Here is a 12,755-nt window from a genome sequence, read left to right as displayed (position 1 = left end):
TCTACCTTTTGTGAGTAATTAAAATGATATTTGGGCATTTTCCTTCATCACCAATAGACGTTTTATCATTTCCCCAAATATCTTCCAGTTTGTTCTACCAATCATTTTATTTTTTGGTGGTTGCTGAGTTTAGTGTATTATTTTTTGCTCCCAACTGAATTTTCTTGAATTTGTATACAATGTTCACGAAAAGTTTTGCCGCAATACTTACAAGAACTGAGCTATCTAATAAAAATCCACAATTTGTACCTAAGACGCTACCTATCTGTGAATGAAAATCAAAAACCTTGCTATGTCATTGATTAGAATCACTAATTACGCGTTCAAATATTAAACGATTTTCGCCTGGAATCAACCAAAGTATAAAATAAAAACTTCTAGAAGTTTTCTAGACTAACGATTTGTGCCTTATTTTTTTCCGCCCCAAAACGTATGATTTCTGTCTGTAACTATTGTCTCCAATATAGCAAAATATAAAATAAAAAAATACTATTATATACAAACATGTCTGCATTAACTACTAACACTGGGGGTTTCGCGTTCGGCTGACCACCTGACCGGAACATATGCTCCTGCACCCCAGAGCCCAAGGTCAAGAAAACTGAGATGGGCACAGTCGGCCTTGGCCCTCTTAATGGGCTGTCGCGCCACTGAGTTAGTTTAGTTAGTTAGTCTGCATTAAAACAATCATATCAAGTATAATATAATAATTTATATTCAAATTATCAGTGAAGTAAATATTATGCTTTAAATTTTATTGCGGAAAAAAACAATGGTACACGTTTCAAACAATTTAGCAATAATTATTCAAAGTAAGTCTAAGACTAAAAAGTGATATATTTCAATAAAAAAATTGTAATTTTTTTTTTTTGCAACGTATAAATGAATTTCATTTTGCGTCAATCAAATTTTGAATCGCACAATACTTTGGCTAGAGTTGAATAGAAAATATGGCTTAACTTGATGTTTCTTTGCGGTTGTAGCAAATTTAATCTTGCACTGATTTTTCTGACATTGCATGTATCTCTTCTTATTTTGTTTTAAGAAATTAGAAATGTTTTAACCTCATTAATTAAATTTTAAAAGAAATTATTCAGTGTGTTTATTTATTATTATTATTTTCTTTCAAGATGTAAATTATTTTAATGCTATTAACCATGCAACATACTACTATTTCTATTTATTAAAATTATTCACGTTAATATTGAAAAAAAGAACATAAATGAAACATTTTACTTTTAAAAAAACTCAAGTATCAACAGGTTTTATTTAAAATGCTAATATAACGGAATGGACATTATCACCTTCCCGCTTCCCGCTCCAATGTGCTGTTTACTTTATTCATTTATTTAATTTTTTAAAAAACTGAGTGTAATAAAAAATACTTTTAAAATTTAGAAAAAGCCTTCCAAAATATTAAAATTAATCACATAGTATCTTTAATTGTATTAATTTCTTTATCGTTTATACTTTTTTTCTATAGAGAAAATTTAAAAACAACTGAATTACTTTAGTTCTGTTTTGTATAAACTTTTGTTTTGCAACAATAAACAATGCTTAGCACCTATGTGACTTATTAAAGTATTCTAACGTAAGAAATAAATAAGAAAAAGATAATTAAATAGATAAATTAATAACATTTGTAAAATTACGACAGCAATTATTTTTTTTAAAAATTATCTAGGGCGAAATGAAAATATACGAGCAAGAAGGATTCACATACAGTTTCCGTTTTATTTATTTATTTATTTTCGGAGAAGGAGGCCAGCACACCTTGATCGAAGAATATAGTGGTGTCAATCGCTATACAAAAGGGAAAGAATTCCCGATGTGTGTTGTGAATGATTGAGCCGGTTGGAAAGGGTACTGAGTTGAGGCGTGTAAGACGAATACCTGCTGCGTAATGAGAATATAATAATATACTATGCAAAACACTTCTTGACATAAGATAGTAAAAGCTAAAATTTATTTTACTTTGGCTATTTTTGCTGAAAAGGATTGCAACCAGCAAGAAACATTTTCTTAGAAAAATAACAGTTGGGCTGCGTTTAACCATGAAGAACTAACCACATTCTTTAATTTATTGTTGAACGTTTACGCAAACAAATTCCGATTCGACGTCAAAAGTGGTTATTGGGAGAAAAAAAAGAATCTGTAACTAGACTTGTATTTTAAAACTTAGACTAAATAATATACTTTCAAACTACAAAAGAAAATTCTTTTATTTTTATTAAAAAATGAATTTAAGGAATTCTAACAACTTTGAAATTCTCTATTATCAAATATTAATGTCAACAAATTGCTTAATATTACACTTATACCGTTAAAAGTAAATTATGCCTGATAATTATATATAAATAAAGATGATAGTTTTCTATTTTTTCACAGATTTCTTTTCACTGAAAAAAAAAAGATACTAAACAGACTAATCCATCTTTCTGATTCTTCAATCATAAACTAACCATATATCTATAATAATACACACAAATAAAATGTGATAACTTGTGGCCACCAGATGCGGGAATAGTTTTTGTTATAATTTAATTTAAAGTTAATGAAGCCGATGACACTATCCGAATGTTCTTGCCTACAAGATAGCGAGCACGTTATGTAAAGGCTTAGTTCTTAAAGATGAAAACGCAGGTCTTGATATCATTCAGTTTTATTACTAATTTATTGAACAATATAAGATGTGCTCTGCAATAAAATACTGCTCTAAATATTATCACTCAAAATTTAATAATTTTGAGTGATGATTCTATTTAATGAAAAGAAATAATATTTTTGTCTTAAGAGGTCCACTTGGAATATACATATTATTTCATATAACTATTGATTTCTATGAAAAATTCAATACACAGGTGATTCCTCAGAATGAAAATAAATATTTTTCAAAATATTGTTGTCAGAAAGGAAAAGATAATTTGGAATATATGGCCTTCATAGATCAGTAAAGAGAAAGATTGAAACTTATACCTTTAACTATTATGCCTTTCTATTACTCTCTCTGAATCTAATTATGGGGATCAAAACGTATTACTCAAATAGTATAAAATTTGTTTACACTAAGACAATTTGGTTGAAAATAAGTGAAAAATATTATATTTAGCGTTTTAATAATTTATGGTTATGAAATAGAGCATGAAACACCCGTATCTTTTTCTGAGTTAGATAAAATCTTCCAAACACAGATCACTTCCAAACATTATATATATATTTTTTTAAAGTTTGCCTTTATTTTCACACACAGTTATTTTGATCTAAAAGAAACAATTTTCTTTAATTTTCAATTTTTACAATTTCTTTAATTTTGAAAATCAATTTCGGATAACTTTTTTACATGTATGAAAATAAAATTTTTGTTCAAATTATTATATTCATATTTCATATTTTAGTATAAATATAATTCTGATAATCTAACAGAGTTTTTTAGAAACTATCATACTGTTTTTAACAATTAAAAAATACTGAAATAAGTTATAGATGGTAATTTGAATGCAAGAAAAAGTATATATAAAAGGAACACCGGTGTCTCATCTTCGTCAAACGGTTAAAAAATAAAATCTAGTATTTTTTAGGGACTGTTCAACTGATCATTTCGAGCCATGGGTATTCTCATTTATGAAACTAAGATAGCTAAATCGTTCAGATTCTGCAAAATATTAATCTTTAAACTTTAACCTTTAAGATTGAGCAAAATTTTATAATTTAATCTTTAAGATTCTGAAAAATTTAATGCAATATACTATTAAAAAACTATTTAATAAAAATCTCCATTTAATAAAAAATAATAGATTATTCAAATTATTTTTAAGTTAAATAAAATTTGAGTAAAGTAGTCTCGAGATTCGATATCGGAAGTGGTAAAACAGAGAAATTTGTGAGGTATGGCATACATATTATTTAAAGCTAAATTAATTATTCAGGAATTATTTGAAATAATGCAATGTAATAAAAAATTTATTGAAGAGCAATTTTTATCTAAACTTTTTACATTTCATGATTTTGTGAAAAAAATCGAGTAAAAAAAAACAATAGAAAAGATGTAAAAAGAAAACAAAAAAAGAAAGAAGGAAACTTTTACAATTCTAGTTATTCGTCGCCAAAAAAGTGCTGAACTAACGTTTTGGTAAATGGGGTGTTTTAAACTTATCCAACAATTTGTTGCTGCATGCATTTTTTCCCCACTTGACTGAGTTTCAATGAAGAGAAAGGAGAATCATTTACACCCCTTTTACTTATCTCACTGGGTGGGAGCCGTGGTCGAGTTCAAGTGAAAAACCTTCCTTCAGAAAACTGCCGTAACAGGGGAACTCAAAATCTCAGACCCTACCGGAATGAAAGAGTTAAAGATAGGTGAAATCTATGATTATAAAGTACCAGAGTAATGTTTTATCTGTTTGTTTTATTTTGGTCTTGTTCTTTGCCATTTGTTTTCATTACCTACAATATTTGATTTAATGCCTGTTACCTATGATAGGGATGAAAGCAGTGAAGGTAAATAAAACATGTTGGAGGAATATACGCACTACTGATCAAGAGTTTTAAAGCTGCAAAAACACTGAAACAATATCTATTTGCAAATGCAGGGTTGCCACTCAGGAGGGAAAACCTGGAAAATACAGGGAATTAAATCACCTAAAATAACAGGGAAAATGCTGGGAATTTTGTTTCTTATTTTCGTCTTTTAAAAAATGGTAACCACTTAAAGTGCAATTTATGGGATATTTAAGGATGATATTTCAGCTATATTAAACTAGTTCATTTACTAAAGCATTATTTGTTATAAGTATGTTCAGCTGTTCCTTTTTTCTTTTATGTTTTTTCAGCAGTTATAACTAGTGCAGTTAGCCCAATATAGCTCATACAGGAGTACAGTGATAGTGTTTTTCCTCCTAATATATTGTGTATAATATGTACAGGGAAATTTTTTCTTCTTCCAGATTTGAGTGGCAACCCTGTAATGTAAAACAAAAGGTAAATTTGCAAACAATTGAAAGTACTGAGAGGGATTAAAATTATATCTAAAAACAATTAAAGGTTCCATTAGTCTTGTGATACTTCTTGAAAACTATCCTTAGAATCTTTTTACCCCGATTCTAGGTTTTCCCGCCTCCTTTTAACGCTAGCCCGACAAAAACGTAAAGTCGGGATTCCACTGGATAGCACTTTTAGTAAATCTAACATTATCAGGGTTGCCATTCTACAGGGACAACATGGAAAATACAAGGAATTTAAAAAATCATCTAAAATAACAGGGAAAATGTAGGGAACTTCGATTTTTTCCTTACAAACTGGAGAAAAAAAACGGGGAATTTTTGTCTTTTATAAAATGCTGACCTTTCAAAGCGTAATTTATGGGATATTTAAAGATGATAGTTCAGCTATATTAAATTATTTAATTTATTATAGAATTATTTCTTTTATGTTGAGCTGTTGCTTATTCAAGCAACTGTTGCTTTTTAAAGCTACTAAAACTAGAATCGTTATCTTAGTATAGCACACAAGAGTGCAGTGAATGTGTGCTTCCTCATAATATATTGCGAATAATATGTGCTTTGAAAACACGGAATTTTTTTTACTGTTTTGAGTGGCAACCCTAATTATGCTGCCTCTTTAGTAAGCTGCCTAAATATTTCATATCTTTTAATTTTTTTAATGAAATGTAGATAGTGGGAAATTCAACAGTGATGCCATAAGCCAGCTCCTAGAAGAGGCCGTGGGTGAAGGAACTGTTCACACTAATTTGTTGCCATCTTGGTCAAGGTAATTCAAAGTTTTGAGTACTACTTTTGCGTATTTTATATGTTAACTATGTATCTAATATTTATTCTGTTTTTAATGTAATGGTTAGTAAATTTATTGACTTCATAATTAGAAATATTAAGGTGTCCAAATGTTTTGAAATTTCAGGGATATATTGTACGATGAATTAGGTTTCAACTACAGATGGGGCAGAGAAGATATATTGTCTTCAAAAGCCTCCAATTTCAAACAAAAATCACAGGATATAGCTCAGAAGAAGGTAAAATTATTTGTTATTCTGTTTTCACAAAATGAATAAAACTACTAAGTTATTGATTAAGTACAGTGTACTCTCGATATCTCAAAGTTGAAGAGACGCTAAAAAAATTTCGCAATAGTGAGTTTTCGAGATAACAAATTCAGAACTAAATATGTTCTAAAATATTTCTCTAAAAAGTAGAGTCGTGAAACTTAATAACTGCTACTTAATATGTATGTAATGATAGTTGACTATAAGTCTAAATAAAACAATGATATTTTTATTTTTAAAAGTAAGACAAAAATAATTATGCATTTAATAGAAAAGAATTGTTTGAAAATAATTTGACATTGTCATTTTTCCCTGAAAAAAATTCCTTTTCTATTTTGAAAAAAATTTGACATAACAAGGTTTTGAGAAAAAACTCTTCTACTTAGGAATTCAAATTCATATTACACTATATAAAGCCAAGGGGGGGAATATTTTTTTGACTTAACAAGATTTTCGAGATATCGAGAGTATACTGTACATGCATTTTAAACATGTATTATCAGAAAGAAAAGTCTTGCCATTTAAGGAACTTCTTATTTTTAAAAAATCTCACAATAAATATTAACATGTTGAATTGAGTGACTTCCTTTTTAATTTTGTGAGTTATAATAATAGTATGTTTAGATATTTTTGAAAATGTATTTTAGTCTTGTTTAATATTTGTCACATTTTAATTTTTTATTTATTAGGATCCTGAGTTGATAGTGTGGAGAGCCAAGTGGGATAACTTCATGGTAGCATTGGGCACCAAGGAACTGCAGAGGTCCCCAGAACTAAAAGTTCTTGTTAGGTCTGGTGTACCCCATGAATACAAAGGAAAGATATGGAAAGGGTAAGGCCTCTCAATAAAAATCACTATTTGAATTTTTTTTTAAATGAAATTACATTAAAATGTGTTATATGGCATCAAAATGGATATATTAGGCAAACATTAAATCAACATCAATAAGGATAGGGTGTCTGCCCACCTGGAAAGTCATGAGAAATCATGGAAAGTCATAGATTTAAGTTGCCGAAATTTTTTTTAAAAATGGAATTTATCCCCCCACTCCCCCCCTTTCATGGTGTTCTGAATATCTGAATTTGTAACAAAATCCCCACTCACAGTCATATTTTATAAAAATATAAAATGTTTTTATCATGTTCTTTAAAAATTATGGTGTTCTTTCAGAAAATGGAAGGAAAAGCATCATTCCTAGAGCGAATTATCTTTTAAACTTCTGTGATTTCAGAATTTTTATTATTTATTTATTTATTTTTTTATCAATTTAAAATTCTAACAGAAGCAAGCCAGTCATTGGCGAATTTTTTTTTTGTTCTGAAATGGGAACAAAAAAATCAGGAGTATTTCTTTCCTTTCCGATGAAAAAGAAAAGTATCTTTAGAATATAATTCTGCAGAAAAAAATTGTTTGCTTTTGTATTTTTTCAGCTATTTTATTGCTTCAACTCTTTCTGTACTGTTTTTTAAATTTAAAATCAATAAATAGGAGGATGCAGAGTATAACAGTTTTGGTTATACCTGTAATTTCAATGAATGTTATTATAATGCTTTTTAAATTTATTGTTATGTTTTTGTCAGAGAAAATAGTAACTTCGTTAAGTCATGAATTTGAAAATCTAAAAATGTAGCAAACACCCTGTAAGGAGTAATCTGTCATAATCAATTAAGATGTCTCCATGAAATATTAAGTTGTAATGTTTTTCTTTCAGTTGTGTCAATATGTGGATAAAAGATTATAAATCTATGTTGGGACCTGATTATTATAAGAGTCTGCTCACTTCACAGCATTTTATCTCAAGACTGGATCCATCATCAAAACAGGTTCTTAATTTATTTCATCCTTTGTAAATGCTGTAATTGCATTACTATTTTTTTTCACATCACATTGACATTCATATTCTGGAAACATTTATTTCCCACTTTTTAACAATCAATAAACAAGAGCTACAATGGCTCAGGGGATAGAACATTCGCCTTCCAAAAGTGGCGAACCGGGTTTGAATCCCCGCGATGGTTGGTCGATATGAATTTCTCATCCGTCTTGCACTGACCACAGTGCTGACTTGAAATATCCTTAGTGGTAGACGAATCATGGGTTAGAGTCCCCTTGCTGCCAGGCTAACCGTGGGAGGTACTCGTGGTTTTCCTCTCCGTGTAACGCACATACGGATTAGTTTCATGACAAAGTCCTCCACAAAGGCAAGTTTCGCCCAATGCTTGATCCAAGAGTTCCCTTGTCTTCTGGATTGGGTTCAAAATTACAAGGCTACAGAGTTGAACATTAGTAGTCGTGAATTCTAAAATTGAGTCGGTGGTTGAAGGACGGTTATAAAATAAAATAAAAATCAATAAACAAATATGTTTTCTACCCCTGCAAAAAATATATCTTTTTTTCCCATACCTGATAATTTTGTTCTTGCCACTAGAGATGAAACGTTTTAATCAAACTATTTAATGTTTCTTATAGTTTGTAAAGAAATATAACACTGGTAATGGATTGTGGCAGTGGCATATTAATGAAGTTGCGCTGCATCTGTATGATGTTAATATGACTTTTAAATAGGGCCAATATTCCTCTTTGGCGACATAACAGTAAGACTTTGACATTACCATGAGAGGTTATTGGCCAAAGTGGAGAAAATTTCAAAAGTGTTTACCATTGGATCTACAGTGTAGTAAATTGTCAATGAGGCATCTATGTGATGTCACAAGATAGAGTAAACTATGACATCACATTGAAACTTCTTCCATGATTGGTGTGACTGTAATGTGATGTCACTCTACTAGCTCGACTGTAGTGTCACTTACCTACTGAGCTCTATTTTGAAAAAAGCAATTTTATGCTACAAAATATTTGAATTTTTTTTCAAACAGCTATAAAGTTATAGGCTGTTTTAAACTGTATTTTCCCCAAGTATGAAAAAAATTATATATTGTTTTTCCAAATGTGTCAACAACAAAAAATTCACTTCAAATAGCTGTAAAATTATAAATTGTTTTTAACTGTTATTTTTACCCCAAGTATGATAACCATATTACATTTTTGCGAAAGAGCATTAAAGTTGTAAATGCTGTTTTTTTTAAAAATTCAATTGTGTTTATAATTTCACTGGTTCTGGCAAAAGATATATTACTTCTAAAACTTTTTATAGCTTAAAACTTTTTTACCCATACCAAGCCAAATTTTACCTGTGAATGTGTGCTTAAATGTTATATTTTATTTATTTTAAAATTATTAAAAATGCTCATAGATGAGGATAATCAATTTTTCAATCAATCAAACTAATAATTTCGAAATTTATTGAAGATTTATGTGTGAAGTCTTCAGAATAATTGTAATTTGTATATTTTTCATATATACTTGTTTCAGAGCTTAATTATAAAGTATATAAGAACTGTAATTATCTTGCTTGTTTTATGTTGCGACTGAATTTTTTAAAACTTTTATTTTTAAAAAAATTAAATTTGAGTTAACATCTATTTAAATGTATAACTGTTTTCAGATTGAGCTTGATTTGTTGCGCACATTGCCAAATAACCGTCATTATGAGAATCTTGATTCAGATGGTATTCCTAAACTGCGAAGAGTTTTGCTAGCTTACAGCCGTCATAATCCAGTAGTAGGATATTGTCAGGTAAAAATTATATTTAAATCATGTATACTTTTTTTCCCTTCATATTCACAGCTTCAAACTTCGGGTTTCCAAATGGAATTCAACCTTTGATTTCGTGATGTTTTTATTTTTAGCTAAATAATTTTCTTCAACTGCTAATTGAATTTTTGCTATCTAACTATTACTCCCAAAAAGGTTTTTTTTATGTATATATTTATTTTATTGCTTTAGATCTTTAGTGGTATATACATTTTTGTATTATTATATTTTGTTTAGTAAACATATAATATTACCTTAAATTTTTAATTGTCATGTAAATGTAATATTTGGCAGTTAAACATTTTTTGTATGCAAGTGTTTTGCAACTTTATCATACTGCCAAAAGATTTAACACTTTCCTGTAGCATCTCATGTGTTGAAATTTGTATATTCTGTGCAACATCTGAGGAGAATAGTGTTTTATATTTACTGTGTAGCACAGAACATAAACGTACATGAATGTGCATAAAGCTGCATGAAAGTGCTAAATTTCTTTAATGCTTTTTGTAAATATGTATTTAGTTTGATAAACCATTTCAGTAAAAATGTTATTTCTAAAGTCAGTTCCATTTATTTTCTCTTAAAACTGTGCAGGTTCGCATGATTTGAATCCATTGATTTAAATCACCAGATTTTTTTCTTAGATCATTGATTTTTGAAAATATTTTCAGATATTTAATGTAATTTAAGTAAGTAATGTAATAATTTAAATATTTTCAGACATTAACATACTTTAGTATTAATACAGGGTGCGTAGAGTTTTTAAAAAGCGCTCATTTACGTTTATTAAAAGCCCTTAAAGGTGCTTTTTTTTATTCCGGGTTAGTAAAAAGTGCTGAATTTTCTATGTTTTAATTTTTTCTTTGCCGTGTCGATTGTCGTTCTAAATTACAAAAAATTCATGATTTCCATAATTTCTCTGCAATATTTATCAGAAACTAGTTGTTTTATCATGATTATGTAAAGTTTTTAAAAATGCTTTTGAATTTTATTGATTTTATGTTTATAAATTAAGAACTTTAAAAGATAGCAAAAAATAATTTTTATTGCTGCATAAATCCTGATTAGAACTTTTTTTTGGAAAGTGCATAAAAATATTTTTTGATTGCTTAAAAAGTACTTAAAAGGTGCTTATTTTTTGTTGAAAAAGCTGGTTACACACCTTGTAATAATCATAATTGTAAGATTCTTTTTATTTATTTAGTAAGTTAGTTAGAGTTTATTAATATTGATGGTTTTATTAAGAGAAATGATGAGCAAGTAATGTATGTAAAAGATCTAATATTAAAAAAAGAGTTAATAATGATAAAATTTATGTTAAATTTTTAAACTTCCTTATTGTTTATTAGTTCCAAGTGAAATACTTTGATTAATAAACATATTTTAAATATACCCCCTTTTTTTAAATACAAATACATATAAAAACTTATATTAAATCTGTAGTTTATATGATTAATAGAGAGAAACTTTCTCTGATAAAATTAATTTGGATTAATTTTTTTAATGTTTTTTGATCTAAGTTGTTATATTCTTTATTTTTTGTCTTAACTAACAAATTGGATCTTTGTTTTTACAAATTTATTTTATGGGTGTAAGTTTAAACAAACATAACTCTAATTTAATTTATTCATTGATTAGATTGTAATAATTATATTGTTATTTCAGTTAGAAATATTAATTATTTTAGTTATAGTAGTGTTTTTAAATAATGTAAAACATTTCTAACATAATTTATCAGAACTTTGATTAATACATGCATAAAAAATCTGTTTTTTAATGGAAAAAGAAAGATTTTTTTTAAAAAATAAATCATGATTTCTATGAACCCTGATACCATATTTCTTATATTAAAACAGGGATTAAATCGTTTAGCAGCCATTGCATTGTTATTTATGGATGAGGAAGATGCATTTTGGTGTTTAGTGGCTATCATTAAGTTTATAATGCCTGATGGATACTACACTCCAACTCTAATTGCCTCTCATGTGGATCAGGTATATTTTGATCAAATTTATAGTGTTGGGATAGCCTGGTTGGTAGGGCACTGGGCCCATGCCCAAGAGGTCAGAGGTTCAATCCTCGCTGGCCGAAGACTCCACAATGTAGTAAATGGTGACTAAACCACATTAAATCGATCGAGTCACAAAGTCCTCCATAACCCCATAACAAGTAATACCTCTAGGGTACTGATCCAGGAGTTTCCTTGTCTTCTGCATTGATTTAAGATTACAAGGCTACTGAGTTGAACATTAGTAATCGTAAACCCGAAATCGGGTCGGCTGATCAACGATGGTTATTAAATCTCCAATTCAGTACCCCTAGAGGTATAATTTGTTGTCAAAACATTAAGGACTATATGACCTGACAGATTTAACGTGCAGCTGTCACCATTTACTACATGGCTGGCTAGATTCGAACTCCCGTTCTCATGAACGGGTGAGTGCAGCGCTTTGCCAACCAGGATATCCCGTTCGGTAAATTTTGGTGTCAGTTTGCTATACATTTCTGAAACTTCTAGTGCTAGACAGTGTTATTTGGTGAAAAAATAAGTTCAGTCTTAAAATTCTTTTGGAGTGGCACCCTTGCCATAAGAGAAAAATATTTTTCTTTTGATAATTTTTAAATTATCCATTTAATGCACAGTTTTTTAAATTAAATTAGTATTATTTAATTTAAAAAACTTGAATTGTATTAAGAAGTTTCTGAGTTATAATAGTTTATTGTAAAGATATTTGTTTAGTTATACAAACTTATTGTAGTGTGCTTTTGCATGGTTTGTACCTAATTAATATTTCTTCCCCTCTAGAAAGTTTTGAAGGATTTGCTGGCAGATAAATTACCAAGATTAAATGTTCATCTTGAGCAAAATAATGTAGATTTATCGCTCTTTACATTCAACTGGTTCCTTACTATTTATGTTGATAATGTACCACCTGAAATTTACTTGAGAATATGGGATGTATTTTTATACGAAGGTAGTAAGGTGAGTTTATTTTATGATTTAATAACTATTTCTACTGCAACTAATTTCTAAGTTTATTTTT

At 28.8% G+C, this 12,755-nt stretch overlaps 1 protein-coding gene across 1 annotated transcript in view; it reads left to right on the top strand.

The window, feature by feature from the left end:
- LOC107436528 (TBC1 domain family member 2B) overlaps positions 1-12,755 on the top strand; it is a 52,153-nt gene that overhangs the window by 24,787 nt on the left and 14,611 nt on the right. The window contains exons 10-16 of the mRNA XM_043043125.3: positions 5,670-5,766; positions 5,914-6,025; positions 6,745-6,887; positions 7,768-7,879; positions 9,562-9,693; positions 11,568-11,705; positions 12,518-12,694. Of these exons, the coding sequence (XP_042899059.2) occupies positions 5,670-5,766; positions 5,914-6,025; positions 6,745-6,887; positions 7,768-7,879; positions 9,562-9,693; positions 11,568-11,705; positions 12,518-12,694 (911 nt within the window). The remainder of the gene's footprint in view (positions 1-5,669; positions 5,767-5,913; positions 6,026-6,744; positions 6,888-7,767; positions 7,880-9,561; positions 9,694-11,567; positions 11,706-12,517; positions 12,695-12,755) is intronic.

The sequence above is a fragment of the Parasteatoda tepidariorum genome, chromosome 6 (assembly GCF_982258835.1).
Source record: "Parasteatoda tepidariorum strain Cologne lab strain chromosome 6, Ptep-v5.0, whole genome shotgun sequence".
Classification (NCBI taxonomy): Eukaryota; Metazoa; Arthropoda; class Arachnida; order Araneae; family Theridiidae; genus Parasteatoda; species Parasteatoda tepidariorum.
This window is presented reverse-complemented; position numbering and strand designations above follow the sequence as displayed.